At 39.7% G+C, this 24,320-nt stretch overlaps 1 protein-coding gene across 9 annotated transcripts in view; it reads right to left on the bottom strand.

Moving 5' to 3' along the window:
- The window catches only part of macf1a (microtubule actin crosslinking factor 1a), a 177,855-nt gene that overhangs the window by 136,177 nt on the left and 17,358 nt on the right, over window positions 1-24,320 (bottom strand). The window contains exon 1 of one of the 9 annotated variants that reach the window (XM_036566397.1): window positions 2,222-2,643. The exons of the other annotated variants lie outside the window; for them this stretch is intronic. Within the exon in view, the coding sequence (XP_036422290.1) occupies window positions 2,222-2,276 (55 nt within the window). The 5' untranslated portion in view covers window positions 2,277-2,643. Of the gene's footprint in view, window positions 1-2,221; window positions 2,644-24,320 lie in introns of those variants that run through there. 9 annotated transcript variants of the gene reach the window in all.

Below are 24,320 nucleotides of genomic sequence, written 5' to 3'. Positions count from 1 at the left end.
GTGATGCTTTGGATTGCAAATGACAGCTGCTTTGGTCCAGCCCATGGATTGCGTTACTGCAGACCAGTGCCACAGCTCCAGACTCAGAGCGGAGACATATGGACTCCACATCTTCATATGGACTCAAGGAAAAAAAAATATGCCACAACGTTTATGGAATGTCTTCGCAAAGTATCACAGCACATAATGCACCATGTGTGGTGTTGAAGAATGGTAGTAGGCAGGGTGATACTCTCTAGCAGCTGTCCGGTTGTGGGTGTGAGCAAAAGCTTGCAGTCGACAGTCACAGGGTAAACTTACAGTGCAAAATGAAATCACTCAGGCCATCAAATTCCATGTCTAATTTAAGAAGAAAGTTGTACTTGCATCTTGGTAAAAGTATGCAGTCTGTTCCAGGGCCACTTAAAATGGCCTTGAAAAGCCAGAAGCCAAAACTGAAAACTTTGTAAAAAATGTGAGCATGTGTGTCTGTCTGTATTCATGTGTTTATTGGCGGTTATTGGAGGTTTGCCTCTAGGTTGGTAAGCTTGTGTAAAAATGTCTGAGCCACTGTTGAGGGGGATTGAAACTAATCAGGGTTAGTGGATTACAGTGTCGGGGGGAGACAGTACAGAGTCAAGCTGCACTGCAGATTTCCTGGAACCAACACATACACAAAGAGAAAAGAGGAGTACTAATACATATACCTGCTGTTCTTAAGCCAAGCTTATGCTCCAACACTTACTCCTTCACCTGCCATCTGTCTCCTTACACCATCCAGGTGGACCTACTTGTAACTTCATCTTAGCAACTATACTGACTCACCCACCCCAAACACTGTCACCCCCCAACCCCCAAACATCACCATTCAACAGACACAACAAATTAAGACAGCTATTACAGTCTAGGACTGTGAAGGGTTGCACTGGCTGTGTGCAAAGCCACAAGCACACGCACATATGCACAAAAACCTCCAATCTAACTTGATTCAACCTGTAAAACCCAGCTACACTATGATTTGATCATTTGATTTTTTTGGAAACCTACGTTTGACCTTTTAAGTCATTTCATTTTGATCTTGGCCCGTGACTGACCTGGTCGACAATAGGCCCAGTGTGTGGATGTTAGATGGGTAGGAACAACTCCCCCCCCACCTCCTCTGAAAAGCCTCCTCCTCCCCACTTCTGATCCATATGGTCAGCACACATGCCTAATGCCATCCACTCTGGGCCTGAACAAATGTTGCCCCATGATCCAGGATTGAATTACAACATAGAAATAAAGGCCACACCATTTTCAATTAACATAATAAAAAATAGAAGGTGGGCAAAAAGTGAGCCACTACAAATGAAATTTGAATTTTTTCTGAAATGGCTGAAGAGACCTTTAAAAGGCATGTAGCACAAGGGAGAGAAAAATGCTTAGCCTTCACAAAGCAAAATGTGGACACAAGGAGAAAGAGAAAGAGAAGATAAGGTAAGCTACTCCCTTTAAACAAATCATGTTCAAACCATTCACCTCAGCCACACCAGGAGTACACCCTACACTTTCAACACACAGTCTGTCTCTTACACTTTCTCTCTCTCCACCACTCTGCCTTGCCTTTGGGCAGGATTACATGGGTATATGGCAAGAGACACTAAAAACACACACACACACAAAAACACATTAACAATTACCTCACCAAACCCTTTTGTTATTGTTCAATCCACAATTAACCAACAATAATGAGCGAGTGACCTCTGACTGGATTAGCAATACATTCCCTGAAACAGTGCCCAAGGGAAACTTTTTTTTTTTCTAGGCTGGGGGTATCCATGACCATTAGGCTTAGTAGCCTTGAGTCAGGCTACTTCAAGGGCCGGGCGGTCAGGAGGGGCATACAGTGACACAGCTGACCATGGCCTTGGTCTGTTACACCAACAGTTGACAGCTGCCCCAGCAGGGACTTTTCTGTCTAGTAAAGAGCTACTGTCTTAGCATTCATATTTACAGAGCTAAAAAAAATATTTTACTATGTCTACTAAAACGTTCATGAATTCTCTGTTCTGATCTGGACGTCAACTGACCACTAACCCAGCTCTTATCAGACTCCTCTGGCTATGCACAAACATTGGATTTAAGTGAGTCCATTTGCACTAGCACTATGAACAGGCAGAAAAGAGACATGAAAAGAAGTCTAATTCTTTTTAGAATAGCCTGTAGCCATATGGTATAACTGGAAAAACTGAATGGAACCAACCTTTTTTTTCTTCGAGGTCCTGAAGATACTGTCTGTATGATGCTGCAGCGCTCATTTCAACTTGGCCACATAAAGAACTCAATGATATGGAGGATGGGAAGTAAACAGAAACTGTGAAAGAGGGGGAAAAAGAGAAAGGGAAAGGGGGAAAAACAGTCTGAAAGTAGAGAATGACTACACTAGCGTCAGACAGAGCAGAAAATAAGGACGAGGCCTAACTGGTCTTTAGGCTCTGTTTAATCCATGAGGTCAAAGGTCCATGGTCATTATAGAAATCCAAATCTGTCTCTTCCCCGTTTCCCTTCTTCTGTTCTCTCTTTGCACCGTGAGCAGTAAGCTAGAAAATGACTGTGCATATGTGAGTGTGTGTGCCAGTCAGCAGCCTGGTAACACTGAAAGAGCTGCGCACTCTGAGCCGGATAGAGGAACTGTACTTTGACCACAAGACAGGTGATGTCACTGCTACAGAGAGACCATGTGCTCTAGTCCCTGCGTGATTCAAGCTTTTGTGCGCGAACGCACGACTGAATAAGTGAATAAGTGAATGACATTTCCGTTTGAATGAAATTGAGACGGAATGTTTTCACACTTTTCATGTCATTAAGCAGCACACTCGCTTAACTTTGTAAAAACAACAGCACACAAGCACCTCCTCCTTTCTTGGTCTACATATAAAAAAAGCTCACTTAAAGGGGAATGCCACAATTTTTAAAAAAAATTTCTGCATAATTTTATCATTGAGATGTAAACAAAGTCATTCAGAGTGGTTTGATATGAAATCGTTTATTGTAGAGGAACTTCTTATATTCTTTAAAGTGGTGGTGATGATAGGAACCTGGGGTTGTGATTTCTACAGTGCAAATACAGTCATTTTATTTACTATCAAAAACCACCAGTGAACCTGCACTCACCAATTTGAAAAAATAGGTTTTCTTTGTTGACTATTTTGCCTTACAACGCCCTGCGTGCACCTCTCAAACATGAATGTATTTACAATTAATATATCTCAAGACTTTATCTCAAAATCTATTGTAAAATATTAAGCACTGTATTTGTAGCCTTTTTATATAATAACTTTCTGCGATGTAGCTTTTAGAGGCATTAAAAGCTCAGATATCTGGTTCCTATCACCACCACCGTAAACCAGTTTCGTTACAATGGAGCATTTCACATAAAACCACTCTGAATGACTGTGGGTATCTCAACAAGTGAATTATGCAATTTTGAAATTTAGAAAAATCAGTGGATCTCCACTTTAAACAAAACAGATGCTCTACACAAGGCAGCATGTGAGCATGTCGATGCCACGGGGCGGTACAACAGATTACAGAGAGAGGAAAAACTCTCTCCCTACTTTCCCCTTTGTTGATGGTAAACACTAGAGAATTATTAACACTACCTGTACTCTCTGATCTCTCTTTCCGTATTCAATGCTATATCTAAAGACAACCTGTAATAGCTCACAATAGAGCCTTACACCATAGACCAACCAGAAACAAGCACCTATGTGGATAGTGTGCCACATCTGTAAACCACTTGTAATCCTTTCAACAAACTACCGTCAAACATCTGTTCTTCCAGACACAACAAGCTGTGGTGCAACACAAATCCAGCAAAGTCTCAGTTGAAACACACCCCAAAGCACTGTAAAACACAAACAGATTTTAGTGTTTTTTTGCCTACTAGCATGCACCATTTGAACATTCCCATGAGAATGAACTGTATGCAGTGTTTAGGTGACAGGTTATAATTAGCAGTGATTAGTGAGGGGATTGAGGAGAAGAAAGCACCATTCTTGGTGGCCCACGCACCCACACGCATAAAGCTCATGCACTAATATATAAATGAGAGTGAAGAGACTGGCAGGGGACAGAGCCATGGAAGCCAGAGAGTCCTATGGGACAGGGCCGGAGATGCTGCACATCCTTTGATACAACTCTTCCTCACAGGATATTAAACCGCATTAAGAATTTAATCCAGATCGTAACTGAATCACTATCATCCTGAGACTCAAGCAATAATATTCATGGTGAGGAAAAAAAAACATGCCAAAAAAAACCAAAATAAAATACATAAATAAATAAATAAAAACAAGAACATGACAAACTATCCAAACAAATGTGATCTGACACGGTTATGAAAAACATATGATTAAAAAAACAAAAAACACTAATGCAATATTACCACTGTAAACCACCAAAACTAGCAACACTCTAAGGTAACTCAAGGGGCACTCCAATTCCTAGCAACAAGTAAAAACATTTACTTCAGATTTCTTTTCACAACCGCAATGTTTTCTAGCCCTACACAAAGTAAGCCTAATCATCTAGAGACCATGATTTTGATCGCTGGTGATGTTACAGTTATCCATGACGGGGAGTCCCGCTCTCTCTGGGTGGGTAGGATGCTCCCCATCACCCAGCACAATGCCAGCCAACACGGATGTCTGTCAGCTGACGTAACAGAACTGGCAATTGGTGCTTTCCTCCGAGCGCGTTCAGCTGTCCAATGACGTTGCGTTAGCAGCATTTCGAAAAGGTGCAGTAGCTCGCTTCACAGGTCTCGGAGGAAGCCTGTGCTAGCTTTCGCCCTCCTAGTGCTGGTAGTATTGTGTGATTGGGGGAACTAGTGGGTGGAACTGGATACGTCTACGATACGAATAATGAAAACTCAGAAAAAGGAAACATTAATTAAAACTTTAATAAGAACACTGCGGTTGTGGTGAATGTGGTGGTCCTCTGTGCTGAGCTGGTCCGCCCTGACATCATCCAACCTAGATCAAGTGTCTACTACCGTGACAGTTTTTGGTTTAATGCCAGTTTATTTAACATTTTATTTTACTTCAGACCTTGCCTCACAGAGTGATATCAGCCAACTTCAGCCAATGAAACAGCATTTATGACCTCAGAGAGGCCAATTCAACAGGGGGGACCACCAAGGTCACCACACCATCATGTTAGCTGCTGAAGATATTGCTGGTTAAAAGGTTAAAAAATTCCAACAAAATCTGATTTGATGCAATTATTTCTGTCTGAACAAACAGGTTTGTTAAAATGGAAAAATAATGCAAAACAAATAAATAAGTAAATAAATAAATAAATAAAATAACCAAGCCAAGTGGACACTTGGGCTACAGGCTCTGCAATTTTAGAGCCAAAATGTGAAATGTCTGCTCAGGGGCAATGGCCATTAGGCAATGTTTACCCCGGTAGTGGGCAAAGGGTAAACAGGGACACAGGCACACATACAAAATGTCTTGCTGTCTAGAAAATCCACACCGTCTACATGCAAAGGCAGTACATTTTGAGATATGCTGTATTTTGTGGAGAATGCCTGTTCAACCATTACCAACCTGATATTTGACATAGGTCAGCCTATGGCCATCCCACAATGGAGTGCTTCTCAACACTATAAAGTTCATCTCTAGTTAATTTTCTGCTATATATTTATATATATATATACACACACACACACACATATACATATATATACATACACACACACACACACACACACACACACACATACATATACATATATATATATATACACACACTAACACACACACACACACACACACACACACATATATATATAAATATATTTATGTGTGTGTGTGTGTCTATAATGTATATATGACCCATATATATTATGGATTATGGATATATATATGATCCATAATGAATTTACATCCAATATCTTTTATTAATAAATCAAATGGAAGTGATGTGGCAAGTGAACTAGAAGGCTCTCATTCACTGCTCTTGTTTGGAGACGCTGCTGCCACTCATCTGCGATAAAATGCGCAGTTACGGTGAAATAAGACCCTGTGGTAATGGATGACCACGGAGCACATTATAGCCGTCCTGCCCGTTTTCCTCAGTGAATTTGTGACTTGGGTTTTGATCTCGCTGCTGAGTCAGTAAAATATCTTCGAGACTGGTCGCTGTATCTCGGCTCCAAAGTGTGCAACATAGCACGAAAGCCCTCTTTCGCAACGACTGGGAACTGGCAGACTGCAGGTCACCTAGCAATGATGCGTTATTTGCATTCATAAGCGCTGCAGTTGGTTTCCTGGCAAGTTAAATCTGCAACAAGAGACTGTCAAACACTAAAAAGTTGCGAAGATGAAGTCGCTTCTCATTCGAATTCTCCCGTTCCACCTTAACTGGTGCCGCATTTACATTCGGCGCCTCAGGCAGAATTTAAGGTGGAACGGGAAAATTCGAACAAGAAGCTGGAGAATGAGAAGCGACTTCAGCCTCGGAAAACAGTTGAACACTGAGAGACTGATCTACTTTTGAAGAAAAGTTTTCTGGCGGAGAGCTAAAGTTTAAAGCAACGTAAGAGCAAAGTAAGTCTGCGTTTTCGTTTATATTTTTTAACCTAACTTATACTAGGACATTCGCACATACTGACACATACTGGACATTAAATGTTGTGGCGCTCAAGGTGGTCTGATTTTTGTTGAAAGGACAAAATGGCTCTTCTTAACATTTGTGTTGTGACTCCTGATCTAACCTGGCTTTTAATGCAGAGGGAGCCGGTCGGATTTCTCACTCATCCATGTGTGTTTGTGTTATGTGCCGCCACAGACTGTCCGGGCACTGCACTTCTGCACTTCCAAGTTCCGCCTTTTGCGTTCCGTCAACATTATGCTATAAATTAAATATTTAGAAAATCGATTTTTGACGTTTGTGAATCGATTCAGAATCATTCACGTCCGCATCGCGATGCATCCAAGAATCGCTTTTTTCCCGCACCCCTAACATAGATATACGCATACATACATACATACATACATACATACATACATACATACATACCACACACACACACACACATAAATACATATATATTTTTTTAACCACAAATAAATAAGATTACAGTATATAACTACAATATTTTCAGGTATGGTTTATGTGCTCTTGTATAGTAGCCTCTGCCATAAGGACTATGCAGTGCTTCCTTGCAGCGTGTAACAGTGCTGATGCTGGGAAACATTCCCATCCCCCCGCACCTCCCAACAGCAGCCTCTGCTATCACTGCGGACAAACACATTCCACTGCAACTCGGACAAAGGCGCATCAGCTGGGCCAGAACCACCAGCATGTAATCAGTGGAATAAGACCACAAACACAACCTGGCCCCTTTTCACTGAGAGAATATGCAAACACAAATACAAAACACACACAAATAAAAAGGCAGACTGGCAGGAAGCCAGGAAGCGAATGGAGTCAGTTTGATGCTGTCTGTGAGGCATCAGATTAAGTGGATAATCAAAAGATATGATCCCTGCATCACAATAATCTCAGACACCCATCGATACCTGTGAGTCCAACAAAAAACACACAATCAGACACACATGACTCAGCTTTATTTGATTTTCACACAGAACTAGTGAAGCCCACAATTAGTCTCTGGTTCTTGTTCTTCTGCTGCAGTGTTTCTTAATCCTGCTCCTGTGGGCTCACTCCCCAAAACAGTTTCAACTATATTCAAATATATGTAAGCTTACCAACTGATTCTAAAGCCTTTAATGAGCTGGTTCAGGTGTGTTGGAACAGAGAATACTTGAGACTGCATAGGGCAAGGCGTCACCAGGAGCAGGCTCAAAAACTGCACTACTGCATGTTCACAGTATACACAGTGACACATACACAGCAGTAAACATGAGCTTGCCAGGGTCAATGACATTAAAGACATAAGCGCACACACACTACTACACAACAAGAAGACATTCATCTAAAAGAGCCAGCGGGCAGTCTGCTTTAAATACAGTCATGCAAAAAAAAGGGGGCAGGCAATGAAAAACAGTTCAGGGCAGATGGACAGAAAATAAGGAAAAGATATTGGCTCTCAAACAGTCAAACAGACCTGATTTGAGGAGATAGGAGCGTAAAGGCAATACTGAAGCCTCTCCAGTGGCTCAGCACAGGATAGGAGGGAGCAAGAGAGCAAGAGAGAGGGAGAATGAGACAGAAAGATCTGCAGACACACCTAAAATGTAGGGCAGACACTACACTGAGATGGGGAGATAAGAGATAAAAATCATACTGATAAGAAATGACAGATGAAAAAAGGAAGACAGTAGGAGCCAAAGACTGAAAGGTAAGAGAAAAGGCAATTAAAACATTTACCTTTACATAAAAATTACACTAAAAATGACCTAAATAATCAAGCATTAATTTAAACTTTACATTTAGCTTCATGCCCAACTTACAGCTATGAACTGGTGCTGGGAATGATGTTGATGAAATTAGTACTATGATATTAATCTTATTTTGTGTAAAGCTTGGAAATGCGAGTATTTCATCAGTAGGTTATCATGAACACCATGTAACATCCATCCCACATTCACTTGCCTTTAGTAGTGTTAATATGTTGGTGCTTTTGTTAAAAGGCTAGTCTACACACTGAACTGTTAGGTAAAAAATAAAAATTGAGATTTATGTGCATGCATTTTTTTTTTTGATGGAAAGTTTGGGCCTAACCAATCAAGCCATGTTGAGTGGGGCAGAGACACAAACATACAACAGACGGAGGGTCTATCAGGGTGGGCTTCTGTTCAGAAGCATTTTGGGAAATCTGTTTTGAGTCAGCCACCAGGTCTCTTCCCAAATCCCCCACTGCAGATTGCTAAGGATTAGGGGCCCTATGGAGAACCTTTAGAAAGACTGAAAGGCAACCTGACTGACAGCATCTCTGCATGCGCTCAAACAGCCGTGCAGTGTTCAAATCCAGATCATCTTAGACTTTTCATAAATATGCAGGTCCTTGATGGACAAAACACATCATTGAATACAGTATGCATTAAAGGGAAAAAAAGTCATTGTCTTTTAAATATTTCACATAAAACTCCCACACTGGGGAGCACCGGACAATCTTTAAATTAGAGGCTGTGCGCACACTCGGCTAGCTACACCAGCGCTAACATTTTGGCTGACTGCACAACTCCGGTTTTATTTTGCTTATCTGTACTGCTCTAAGCAGACACACATACATACACACACACACACACACACACACACACACCAGTGATAGTACAGTATTGAAGGAAGGAACAGAAGGACAGTCATGTCTTCAACCCCTCTACAGGCTGTTCGCAAGCATCGTGTTATTAGGTTAAATTTCCCTACTTTAAACTTGTTAAGCCAATGTTGTTCAAAAGGTAGGCTATAAGAAAAACTTAAGCTTGCACAACTTAACAATAACACTCTTTCAAACTGCAATTTTGATTTAAAGGCAAAAAATCAATCTTTTAGTCCTCGTCCAAACATTGAGACCACAAGTTAAATAGTTATATTTTCTGATTTAATACAAAATGTTTTCATTTTATATTATCAGTTAACCATGTGAGTGAAAAGTAGGATGAAATACTAAGAATTTCAGAATCAGCATTTAATCAAACTGGCGTGGACTCCACAAATTTAAGCAAAGGCCTCTGATGAGTAGATCAAATGTGCCTGAGTCATATGGATAAGACCCTTTTGTACAAAGGCCTTAATATAGCCAGGGTCACATATTTGCTTAAATTTTAATAGTGACCGAGAAATAATGCAGAATCCTGATTATTTCTTCACTTCAGTTCTTCTCACTCACTCATGTTCCTGTCTCAGCAGAATCTTTAATATTTCTTTTTCATTTTACTAGTCATAACTTTTACGTTTTAAATTGTTCAAAATTCTAAAACTTCCTGTTCTTTATTCCATCTTTAAAAGAAAAACATCCCAGATATGCATTGTGGTCTCAGACTTTTGGACTCCATTGTATATGCCAAGTTTGTAACACAGCACTCACTGTACACACCCATTGCAGTATGCGTAGGCACCATTCCGATCAGATACCTTCCTTGTATGAAATACTGCCCTGAGGTCTCTTAGCAAAAAAGGGGAACACCTGTCCCAAGTGAAGGTCTCAAACACATGCTTGAGATGCCAGCAAGTCTCTGAGGGAACGCTGACCCATTTCCACATGCAGCAAGGGGGTAAAGCACGGGCGGGTCAGAATAATTCACACGTTCAGAACAGGACTTGACAAGCCCTCATCAAGACCCTCAGACAGGAGCTGCATTGCAGGAGCAGAAACTGAATTTCTCCATTTCAACTAAAGCAATGAGGAGGCACATTCCAGGTGCAGAGCCTGGAGCACCAGCTGTTTGGGGGAACGCACGCAGGCCATGTTAACACATACTCAGGCCATTTACACATACATCTGCTGTATCATAGTTTGTCAACCATTCGACTACACAGCAGTTTATGTGTGTAAGTGTAAAGTAAAAGACCTTTGTAGCCCATCACTCATTTATGAGAGACTGCTCATTTAAATATAGCTTAAGTAGCTGCAAATAACATCAGCAGACTAATTATGTAATGTGAATTGAAGCAATGGGTGAATGATTAATTGCTGCTTTATGCCAAGGTGTTTACCATTAAGGTTAATTAGGCAATGCTTAAACATTTAATGCAACAAACTACACTATTACAGTAGGGAAAATAGGAATATTTTCCACTTTGTCACATTTTCATCACGGCTGTACATTATTGACATAGTGTGATGTTCAATACAGCTGTCAGATATCACAATGACGACATAAGAAGCGATAAATTATCACCGAAATAGTGCGTCAATGACTGAATGTAACGTAGGTACAGACTTTTTATGTGTAAACAGAAATCTAACTAACCTCTCCTTTAAGCAAACAGCAAAATACAAAATTACAAGAGCACCACTCACTATTCTGCATAATAATGAAACACTAACAACTACTTACATCAGAACTGCAAGCATTTTTTTATAGAGGTGCACAAGAATGAATATATTTATTTATTCATTCATTTGTTTATGTATGCCCTGCATTTATGAGGTCATTTGATCTGTTGTGTCATCGCCACTCTAACTATGTGTGTTAATGTGTAAACTCACATCGTGACAACGATAAAAATACGATCCACCATACTGGACAAAAGTGTAATTAACAAAGATAATGATACAAACACTGTGAAAAAGGGCCAAAGTGTCTATCTCACACATCACCACCTCATTTAATTTACATTATGAGCTTCTCAGTCCATAACAGGGGTTTGATTAATGAGAGTGGACAGCGGAACACATCGACCAGCCCTGGCCACCACCCCCACTTTCCAGATCAATTGTGGATGGAGTGGAGCTGCACTGAGGCATCTTCATGACTTAACTCCATCTGAAGCTCCACCAGTGCTCACGACAAAGCATATCTCAGCAACATTTTAATGACAACCCTGCCCTGTCAATCCCACCATGTCTTATCTCCTCTCTCACACAGCTGTTGTTTCACAGTAGCGGGTCGACAAACTGTTGCTTCAAACTGTGTGAAGATATTAAATAATATCAAACAGACAAAGACAGGGGTGCACAACTCTGATCCTGGAGGGCCAGTGTCCAGCACAGTTTGGTAGTTTCACTACTCAGATACACTCACTAAACTTGTCAATCAACAAATGAGTTGATTCGTGTGTTAGAGCAAGTAAATTACTAAACTGTGTTGGGCAGCAGCCCTCCAGGACCGGAGTTGTGAACCCCAGGATATAGTTATGCTGCAAAGCTAAAACAGTTGCAGTGACCTTGAAGCTTTATTATTTATTTTTTTTAGATAACAGTATGTCTTATAGTATCAGAAACCAAGTCTACTTCAGATTACTTAACAACATGATACGATTTGAGGCAACAGGTGATAATTAAAGCCAGAAACATATTTAACACAAATACGTGACCAACAAATTGCAAATAAATGGTCCTTTGGTGAATAATACACTCGGGGTTATAGAGGACAAATCACATCATCTGTAAAACAGGATCTACTGTTATTCCAGTAGTCACAACAACTAAACACGTTGACAGTAGGGTTACTGCTATAGTGCCCCTTGGTGTAAAGCTCAGATTGTCACTTGAGCTTGCGTTACATTATCAATTATGTCATGACTTTTTTGAACGCAACAACACATAAAACTGTGTTGTGTGAAATTGAGTACTTCTGTGAAGGATGTTTTTAACGTTAAGTGTGCAGTTTGCATGATAGCAATTTATGAGAGAGCGAGGGGGGGCTCTGGATGTTCTGGATTGAATCCCCCCCACTAACCCCACCCCAACATACACCCAGACACACTCAACATCTCCATTTCCATCATCAGGCTCACTCTTGCTCTGTTCTCTCGACGATTTGTACTCTATACAGCCACTGCCCCTTCCTGGTTGTTGAAACTCCACTCCATTTTAAAAACACCTGCCCCACTGCCAGTCCCCCCACCCTCATGCTCCTCTTTCTACTCCTCTCTTTGTGTCCAATTTTCACTGTGCAAATAAAGGCAGGGTTAAAGCAATTATGTGCAAAAAGGAGATCTTACATAAACCTTGCTATGAAGATGTGGTGGCCTCTTGGGGCCACTGATGAACCGTCTCCTGTAGTCTGAAGCACACACTATTCCCTTTCAGGCTCCAGGCCTGTTAGACTGAAGCTGAAATAAACACTTCAAAGTGGCAGCAGTGCACCTGATTGGACTAGAGAGTCATTAGCTTAGTGGTAGTTTAGACCAGGTTTCTAATGTAGCATAAAAGACTGATATCAAAGTCTGAGGGAGTACGAAAAATAACAGTAATGTAGCTGAAACCAGTCAAATAGGTTGTATTAAGTACATGTCATGTAATTTTTACATACTATTCTAAACAGGGTTAAAGGACCCATATCATCAAAAAATCAACTTTTCCTTGCTAAAGGAGAATGTTTGATGAAGTATGTAAACTCGTTTAAAAACAATGACCATCCTTCGCCAATTTATTTAATTTTTTTTCTTAAATTTGTTCTTGAGAAGGGTCCTAAGAAAAGGTCTGTCATATTTAGGACATGTTCATACACCGCAAAACTGTTCACACCTGTGTGTTCTTGAGTGTGCGTAGATTCTGTTCTTGCCTAAGAACAAATCCCAAATAAGAAAACATTGGTGAATGTCAGAATCTTCATGACAACTGTGTGAATGGGTTTTAAGAAGAAAGTTCTTATTAAAAATGGCTGCTGAATGAGGCCCAATATTCACTCATCAGTCTATATATGGAAACTAAGCCGCAAAATGAGCCCGTTTTGAATTCACTGTTTTTGTGGAGTCCAGAAAACCTTTGCATTTACAGCAGTTTAGCTATGCCCATTCATGTGAAGTTATAAAAAGTGTTTCAGCCCACATGGGTTTATAACGAGGCACAAAACCGGCTAGCCAATCAGAGCAGAGGTCATTTACATAAATCAGTCCAGAAAGCACAGTAACAAAAACAGCCTGTTTCTGCGTTATGAAGAAAGGTTGGAAGACAGACATGTAACAATGTATTTCTACTTATTTTGTGGTACATAAAATCACATGTATAAAATTACATTTTTGTGTGATAAAATCACAAGTACAAAAAATGTAAGATAAATTGCAATAAAAATGTAGGATATGGGCCCTTTAATATTACTCAACAAACCCCACATAGCACACAAGGAAAGAGAAGAATGGACTAGTTGCAGCACCCCATTATTAAACTCATTCATCTCCCACTCCAATGTTCTTCCTTTCCAAAGATTTTCCAGAACAATGCCAATTATTATAGACCTCTAGCTCAACAACATTTCCCACACTGGTTCACACACAAGCATACTTGACATTATCAAAGACAGGGTGCTTAAAGGTGCTTGTATTTGTGAGACAGAGACAGAGACAGAGACAGAGAGAGAGAGAGTCAGACAGACAGAGACAGACAGAGACGGAGAGGGACAAGGCAAGTGTTAGACGCTGTTCCACCATCAGGAGAAAGATTTCATTCATTCGTCACAAACACCGGCACTCTTTTGCATCTCCTCCTCTCCCTCCCCCTCTCTCCTGGGTCTTTTTTTCCCCTCTCTGCCTTTGTTGCTCCCCCTCCCTTCCTCTGTCCCCCTCTCTCTCTCTCTCTCTCTCTATTGATGTGTGCGCAGTAAGAGGCGGTGGGAGTGCTGTGATGTGAGTAGGCGTGGCCTCCCACTCCACGGTCCTGTTCTTCACTGGAGCAAGGCTCTAAGCTTGGAAAAAAGACATACAGAACAGTGCAGCATGTGGGGTTCCAGAGGAGCACACCCTCAGGGAGAGCAATGGGCATTCAAAATGCCAGCCTAAGTAATGCCAGGGTACAAATCCAAATTACTCACCATTAAAGCAATAGTTCAACTCCAAATCAAGTTTATATAGCGCAGTTAATGCCTAACTGCATGTCTAAACCATCACAGACTTCCAATCTCAAACAGACTCGCTTAGGTGGTTTGTGACACTGCATGACATACTGTTATCTGCAGAGGCTACAAATACGCTTTAAAAAGGACAATATCTATTATCCACCTAAAAAACTAAAACAAAAACAAACAAAAAAACACGTTTACGCAGCATGTAAATACTTCGAAGTATGAAAACGTGTTGTTTACTTCCCAGTCCATACAGTCCATATATGGAAACTAAACTGTAAAACCAGCCCATTTTGAATTTAGCTTTTTTGTGATGTCATGAAAAACCAACACATTTACATATACTCATCTACGCATCCTACAGCAGCTATGCCCATTCACACCAACGTCATAAACACTGGAGCATTACACAATAATTATACAACATTGTTGCTGTAAAGAGTCACTGAAAAAGAGCACTTGAGTGGAGAGTAAGGGTGAGGAGAAGTTTGGCTAAAGAAGAGAAGAGAGAGAGTGTGTGTCTGTGTGTGTGTCTGTGTGTGTGTGTGTGTGTGTGTGTGTGTGTATACACACACACACACACACACACACACACACACACACACACACACACATGGATCAGACACCACTCATCGTACCCCACTCTGAAATCTAGAACACAGGCATAGAATCAGAATCAGAAGATGTAGATGCCTTACACCAAAATATTGCATGTACACGGTTATTTAGGCTGAATTTCATTTATCTTGTTGTACAGCAGCTTGACAGATGACCTTATTTTGGGGTTGGTTTCAGGAGAGCTAGCCAACAAAAACACAGCAGCACAGCAAAGTGAGGATTTCGGCAAAGGCTCTTTTGTGGTTAGACTGTAATTTAAGGGGAGGGACTGCAAAATTCGAGTACGAGATAAGCTGTACCCAAGTGAAAATATGAACATGTGCAGGCATTGCCTATACAATTATTGTATTGTTCTGAAAAGGTGAGAGGTCAGTGATACCAAAAAATACTCTTAAATCAAGACATTTTCACAACACGATACATAACGATTTTTTATGGATGCTTTTAGTTGCTAAAAACAGACTAAAAACATTTACTGAATGCCCCCAAAAAAGCACCAGTAGTACATTTAATAAATACTAGGAGTACATCACGATATGATATATGTTGATATCATATATATCAGCACTGGACAAATGTTTAAATTTCAATGAATTTATGTATTTTTTGTACTCTGGTAGAGCAGAACGTTTAGGTGACGCAGGGCTGCTGTGCTAAAATATCTACATTTTATATAACACATTTGTAACCTTACAAAAATAAACATTTCTCTAAGATGCTAATCCATGTGAATTTAGTCTCAATTTCTACATTTTTTAATGTTTATGTAACAGCATCAGCAAATATGTAAATACAAATATCAAATATGGCATCGGCCCACAATTCCCATACCAGTACATCCCTAAAAATACTATCAAAAACTATGAGTACATGATTTTTACTCACTGACTCATATACTGCACATATCAAACAGGCTTAATTATGCTTTCTTTGTAATGAAATGACCCAGTTGGTCAGAGTGCTTTAAGTACTGATGCCATAACATTAAGTAATTGATCATGATAACAATAAATATAGGCATATTGTCTAGGTCTAATGAAGGCATAAAATATGATGGCAGCAGAGCCAAAAAACTAAAATTTTAATAGAAAGAATGAAAATACAAAGATGATGAAAGCAAGAGAGCAACAAACAGAGAGAAAGAGGAAAAAGAGTGACTGCAAGGATTTCAGCAAATCTCTTTGATGTTGGAGGATTATCAATGCAATGCGGTCTAAACAGCACACACACTGCTCACTGAAAAAACAGAAATGTGCAGGTCACCAACAGAAATGTAAAGGGTCAAAAGTCAGAAAGAAGGTTAATACATTAATCTCTCTAAGTGACACAACATCAGGGCAATCTGAAAACCACAACCATTATGAACCATTGTCAGTATAAGCAGCATTCAACTATTCAACTATTCAAGGGAGGGCAGAAATCCTTTATTTCACTCAATTACTTGAACAACTACAATTCCCCAGCCTTAAACTCACATAACAGAAATACTCAATCATTCCCCAATAACTGTGTTTGTGTCCTACAAATCCTTGCAAATTACAATTTATTGACACACAAGTACTCATTTGTGGAAACAAAAAGAGAGAGAGAACAGAGAGTGAGATCTGAGAGGGGCTTTTCTGACTTTGTGTTGCTGATATGCAATCCTCCAATCTCTCTCTCCGTAAACTCTCTACACTCCAGTTACGCACTGTGACAACAGAAGATCCATGTATGCCATCTACAAGAGCATCATGTTTTGGGTGTCTGCTTCATGCACAGTTTACCACACCTAGCATCATCACTTTGGACTTGCCTAGGCAAGAACCCACACACACCCATAAGTGAACATTAGTTTACACATTGACTTTTATATTGCTGTCTATCCTATGATCCTCAGAACAAACTGCAACGTAAACTTATCCGAACCCTAAGCCTAGTTTTAGTCACTACCATGACCTAAGTCTGAGTGTAACCAAAACTTGACCAGAAACCTTAACCTTACGCTCCACAATTATAAAAAGAATGTAAGAATCACTTTCACGGCCACAGATATTGACCAACCAACCCACTTGGGGAAAGGAATATAATGCAATCTATTCTGTTTGCTGACTCCAGTAATCCACGGAGGGGTGGCGAGACATGGCTGCAACCAATCAGTATCTGACTCCACATTCCACAGTAAACTGTACCATAACCAGACACCATTGTGGGACTCTTGACAATTGGGACTTCTTGCGGCAAAAACCTGTATAGCAGTCAGGCCAGACTGTGCCTACAGCCTAAAGCATCTGAATATTTAAAAACGTTTCATAAAAATAGACCTTTAGAACAGATAAACCCAAGACGCTCAGAGCGCATCTGTCAGCAATGAGGTGGTCAGCATCAATGATTGAACAGACCCCATAAAGCTAAGAGAAATGCACACTAAAGAGAACTTTCATCCACTGAGAAAAACTGGGGCAGCATGACAACACAGTAATTCTGTTACATTTGACTTACCTAAAATGATATTGTGGTATTGCAGTGTTCAAGGCTGCAGACTAAAAATCTCTGAAACTTGACCCTTCACAGGCACCCTCAAGAGAGTATATATATGACCACATTTTGTCAATGAGGTGAGGAACGCGGGGGCTAGATTAACGCTCAAATGTCCTCTGCCGGGCCAATGTCCAGATTTCTTCTGAGTAAAACCCTTACAGCTTCCTATGCACAGACCAGCAAACCTGTCTCTTCATCACAGTGGCACGCTGCTTTAGCTAAGTATTTTAGCCAACCATAAAGCACAAAGGTAGTATGATTAAAACAAATTTTTTAAGCTATATAATTCACAGTATTTCAAACAGCCCTCAAAATAACCAAGAGTAGCTACTGAACAAATTTTGGTTGATTACATCATTGCAGCTTTGGTCAATAAACTTTTACTTGTCACTAAATCTGTAGTTAGTATTGTGCTGTCTAGTATGGTCAGACTCAGTGGAGAAGTGGAATGGTGCTAAAGCATCAGCAGACAAAGGTCAAAGCTGAAAGTGGGCCAGAGTGATGGGGAGAACAGCACACTTGGACAGCCTCCATTAAACAGCTCTATCAACAGGACACACAAGCGCCAGTGGGTGCAGTTTTCATCAGCAAGGCATGTAGTGGAAAAGGTGGTTTTGGGTGGACCTGCCCTGGCTGCAATGTGTTTGTTTTTGTCTTTACCCATTTGAAGAACATTAAAGAGAATCAACAGCACAGAGTGCAGATAAACAAAGATGAATGAGGGCAGGAACAAAGGCAGTATTGAGTCACAAAACAAAATACAGGCAACACATGCTGAGAGGAACACTCTTTGAGATGTGGAGGAAAAAACAGCCTAAAAAAAAAAAAGTTATCGAAATATCACAATCAAAACACATAATTGAATGAATCCATGACATTAAATTAAAGGAAAAGGTCAGTGGAAAAAAAAAACGTACACAGTTTACTACGTAACCCAGATGTAGTCAATCGGTCAAGACTTCACTGGTGTCCAAATGTTGCTCTTTACTTTAGCACTGGAACTACACGGCTAATGTTGCTAATAAACACTAGAAGTCAATAGCCACCCAAATCTTTTCTCTCGACCAGCTCAAACTGCATCCACGTCTGCACCCAAGCATAGTCTATATGGGGAGAACATTGCCTGTGGGACAAACAAGTATGCAAAGAGGTCTCAGACAACACCTGATATTAAGAATGGGTGCCTGTTGCACTCAGCTACACTAAAGGTTTTTCACTTTTATAGTACACAGTAAGTCATATTGTGCCCTAAACTACATCTACAAGTCTGAGTGACTTACACGGCTCGATCTGTATATGTACAGAAACAATTTGGGTGTCTATTGAATTCTAGTGTTTGTTAGGAACACTCCATGCACTTCTTTAAGGGTACGTGAAAAGTAAATGCAGGATTTAAGGTCCTACTTTTCCCAGATCTTCATACATATGTTTCTTTAACAGCAACAGCAAGAACATGATGACTACTTCCTCTTTCCTGGTCCCTCCCCAAACTCTCCATGTTATTTCAGGAATGTAACTCTGATGCTTTCTCCCCCTCACACACACACACACACACACACACACACACACACACACACACACACAAAACTTTCCACTTTCAGTCACAGAGCTCACACACTGCACTTTACCCTGAGCCATATTTAGACAAAAACCTCCATTCATATGCCTGGCACTCTCATACCGTATGATAATTCATTTATTGGTAGAAAAATGCACACCTCACTTAACTGTACTACTGACAGCCAAATAATACTGGACCAAGCTGCCCCTCATTTACTGGTATTCGAATGAGTCATGGGCATACCACAGCTTTGCAGATTCAGTGTAAAAACAATCCTTTATTAGGTCTCTGCTAAAGAAACTACACAATGACAAATAAAAGCTAGATAACTGGAATCCGGTATAACACAAATTAATGGCACAAAAAATAAACAGTTAATTCTGTGATTTGATGTTAATCAAAAGTGACCCTAATTGCCAAACCTCTAAGGGAGCCCTTCTCGCTTATGACTCCAGCAGCAGAGGGGTGTGGTTTGGAACCACTTCCGCTGGCACGGTAACAGAGCCAAAGCTGGCTCCATACAGGGTAACTTAAAAGGAAAATAGGGCCAAATCTAATGGATACATTTTCTGAATGCCTATGGTCTACTTAATTCTAAAATTCCATCTTGACCACTTTACTTGGACTTATTCCATCTGAAACTTTTTGGGCTTCAGCTGATCTATTTTTTGGTCATTGTATAATAGTGAAATATGGGTCATTGACATGACATGCATTTTGGTGTCCATTATTTCCCCCTTTTACGAAAGAGGGGCCAGGGTATTGCACCATAAAGAAGATCCCAAGAGACCTTCATGGTGCAAAGCCAAGGTCAGTAGTAAAAATGTAATTTTTGAGGCATGGTTAGAATGGTTCAATTAACATGTCAGGTGTGAACAAAGAAAAATCATGAAAATGTGTAATTATTATAATAATGTTAATGGCAATTAAAAGCTTTGAAAACACTCACTATATTTAGGACATAAAATGCAAATAGATTTAATGCAAATATATGCAGATATAAAAATGCACGTCATGCTCTTTTTAGGCTGGGCGTACACTACACGACTTTTAAAACCTTAACAGTTTTCTAAAACGGAGAGCATTACAAACCTAATGTCAGTTTGTCACAGAATTTCTTGTATTTTGTTGTGAGGGTGTTCACACTAGGCGACAGGACAAAGGGAGAGAATAACACACATAACGTGTTTGGGCTATGAATAAGAACTCAAACTCAGAGGGCTAAAGATTCACTCATTTCTCCTCTCACAATACCAGATCATTCATGCTGTCAGTTACTTCCGATCAAGCACCCGACCTGGAAAATCACTTCAGATTGTGAAAATTTGTCACAAGGGGCATATCGGGGTTAAAATCAGGCAACAAATCGTGTAGTGTGCGGCAAGCTTTAACAAGATTTTATTAAAAATTGTAATTTTGACAACTTTATCATTGAGAAACTTTGTCATTGTCCCATATGCATTTATACCAACTTGTACAAGGCAATTAGTTAAAAATGTATAATGGGGGAAGTTGTTGAGATAACAATGTATTTGGTTATTAGAGAAAGAAGAGCAAATTAGAGGAAGATTTTTTAAGTGAGTGTTTATTTAGATTTTCATCAGAAAGACACAAAGTAAACTCAAGTGTCTTTGGTTTGCTAGCTTTAGCATTACATGCTAGCTATAATGACCATTTTAGCAGGTTTTTTTAGCAGTCTTGCTGGAAATGAATGAAAATCTCAGCTCAGGAGAGTTACATCACATCAATTAAATGCTGAATGCGAAAAACACATTACCAATGTTGAAATCTACAGCTTAGTTTAAATTGTTATTATTACTGGTGTATTGATAAATATTATGTAATAGTTAAATTACTAGTTGACATAATTGAATAAATTCAAACATTTATTTTACTGTCAATGGTCTTTTGTCAATTTATTAAAATGAAGTGGAATCATTATAACAAATCGATTGAAATCTCAATTTTATTTTAAAAAATAATATTTCTACTGTTGTTTAATTATTAACAGGCAAAGACTAGAAAAGATTTGACATATAAATTATACCTTCTGTAAAATCTGACAAATTGACACAAGATTCACAGGGGGGAAACTTAACCTTCTTGCCCTGATAGTGTGGCAACATGCCTCCTATATGCCTTTTGAACTATAAAAACAAAACTGCTGTTAGCTGTTACAGTTTATTTCACTTAACTGTGCATAGGTTTATGCACCATAGAGGTGGGGATTATGGTAAAAATTTAATAACACGATACTTTAAGAAGTTTTTATGATACAGATGTTATAATATTTATTTTCTGTGACATCTGGTAAGTTGGAAAAGTAGTGCCACATTTAAAAAATACTACCAAAAATTATAAATCCAATGATTTGTATTCAACATTTCACATATTGTGCTGCACTAAATCCAATTAAACAAGACTAATCATGCTCTTTTTGTAATCAAACACGCAGTTGGGAAGAACTGATGATATCCATGATATGCTCAGAAAAGCATATTGTGAAATACTGTGATGTGATTTATCACTACCACAAATATTGTCATATTGACCAGCACCAATGCAACATCATCCTGCAATCTTCCATGCTAAACTCAGGCTACAGTTGACACAGATACAGTTAAGCTTTACAGTATAGACATTTCTCTTAATGGGGTTTTTCCCCACTATATTGCCCAATTTCCATACACCCATTCTTCTTCCCTTGCATGTCACTCTTAAAAAATTCTGATTAAATGGAGTGATTAGAAGAGAGATGGAGTAAAGGAACAACAGCTTAGGAATGGGCCAGATTAGAAAAGATAGGTGACAGACAGGGCTACTCCCCCAGGAAAAGCCTCTAACTGTGGAGTAGAAGAGACAAAACATTTCACACACATTTTGGCCGATTCAACAGTTAAATATAAGACAGATTCTTTTTCTAGTGAACTGTGAAGTGGCTCTACACAACCAAAGGCCAAACACAATGAATCCAGCATTTAAAGTATGTAGAACCAAACGCCAACTGCATTCACCCTCAGCAGAGTCCACTTACTCTGCTGAAGGGAGAATTGTATGAGTGAGCAAGACTGCTTTCCTCATACACGTGTCACACGAGCAGCCGCTTGGTGTGGCACAGCTCATGACGCCTCAGAGTGTGTGGGTGAAGTTGGGTGATTAGAGTAAAGACTCTGCAACAGATGGACCGGATCGTCTTCACCGTTACGCCAAACAGCCCTGCCAATGGCAGGTCCAGACATGCTCAGCGTGTGCAGGCACACAGACAGACACACAGTTATGCAGTAACAGACAGACACTTGAAGAGGACAAGAATTTCATGCCCCACCTATTTACAAAACAAACCAGTATCTGTTCACATCTGTGCACTCAGTCACTGTACTCTTCCCATCAACCGTTTAGAGATACCAGGGGTGGGAATCTGTAGGCAACCCCACGTTTCAATTTTAATTTAGGGTTCCAAGATGCGATTATTAAATAATTCTTGATAAAATCTGGATGACTTGATTTCTGAAGCCAACAACGTTTTTCTCCCTCAATAACAAGTAGTGTTAGATTAGTTGAATTTGAATGAAGCCTACACTCAGTGCACTTGTTAAACCTACAGGCCTGTTTCACCATCTAATGGTTACAAACAATTATGAAGTTAGAAGCTCTGCCATTACGGCTGTTAAAGTTCTTTGGAGTCAGCCCGATTCCAAATGATAGGAATTGATAGAGTTGATTCCAAAAGTCATTTCCCTACAATAATTTTCTCAATTCTCAATTACAGAAATCAAAAAGAACAGATCTGGCAAAATAGAAGTACAGTATTAAGCACATAATATATTATGATTATTGATGATATGAAACGCAAGGAATCTTGACATACTAACTTCATGTGCTATCCTGTTGTTCTTCAGGCCTATTTCACATTAGCAAGGCAGTATGGAAAGCTAATACTAGCCAAATAAATTTAGCTGATTATTGGCAGCTAGCTAAACTTTACTTAATTCTTCTCTGTTAACTTTAAGTGGGTAGGTGTTTCAGCACTGGCAAAGTTGGTCATAAACCACGTTTTGTTGAAATGTAGTAAAATACAGCCAGTTTCTGCAAAGAAATATAGTAAGACAAACAAACATCTACTTAATATGCTAAATTATTTCAAACTACCTCCAAACCTCTGACAAACAGTATGTTTGATTAAACTTCAGCCTCACGTAAATTTGTTGACATAATTTGGCTGTATAAAACGGCTTTACACAGTCATGCAGCAAAACTGCACTAAAACATTTTCTTCCTGAACTATCAAATCTTTTCCAAAGTCTAGTATTGTGCATTCATCCTTTCAAATGTTCAATTAACAAGCAAAAAGCATGCATGTATTCTTCCTGTTTTAGTATAGCACTGATCTGAATAGAAATTCATAGCTACTGTTGAAAGAACACAGATGACTGAGTCCCCAACCCCCAGGCCCCATCCCTCAGGGTTTATTCTCTTTGGCCCAGCCAGAGCATTTTTGACAATGGGAACTGAGAAGTGACCAGCTGGATGCTGAGCATGCATTTATACTTGATTGCTATTCCTTTCACACAGCCATATGGAGTACACTGAAAAATGCAGAAGTCATCTGCTTACAGAAATACCAAAATAGGAAAAAAAAAGAAGAAATATGAAATATGACCAAGAAAAATGAACCATGTCAGATGCACACCTGATCCAATAAACAGAAGAATGCAGAGATTTCAAAGCATTTATAAACAATCTTCAGTGCAGCAAGGCTTGAGATCCCAGAGATACAATCCTCCCTGGATAACAATTCATCAGGTGAATGCCAAAACACAAAAAGACGAAATGGTGTCACTGCCTCTTGTAGACACGGCTGTCTCTTCAACCGATTATTTTAGCCAACACAATTAGGCATAAAGCTCGTTAACGAAGCTCCAGCCCAAAACAGATTACCACTGGCGGTAACTACTGACCTACTAAATTCTAGAGAGGAGAGACAGAGAGAATGTGTGGGAAGGCAGAGAAGGACCAGAAAAAACAAACATGTGAAAAGACAAGACGAAGGTGGAGGCGGCAAACGCAGGAGTCAACACACAAGTCCTATCTCCCGACACGGTCTATGAACCTCTTACATAAAGAGGAGGACAAATGACAAAGTAGGAGTCCTATACATTTTAGCATTAACATTACTGAAA

This window comes from Colossoma macropomum, unplaced genomic scaffold, assembly GCF_904425465.1.
Source record: "Colossoma macropomum unplaced genomic scaffold, Colossoma_macropomum, whole genome shotgun sequence".
In the NCBI taxonomy this organism is placed as follows: domain Eukaryota; kingdom Metazoa; phylum Chordata; class Actinopteri; order Characiformes; family Serrasalmidae; genus Colossoma; species Colossoma macropomum.
The sequence above is the reverse complement of the archived record's forward strand: the minus strand, read 5'-3'. Positions and strand labels throughout refer to the sequence as shown.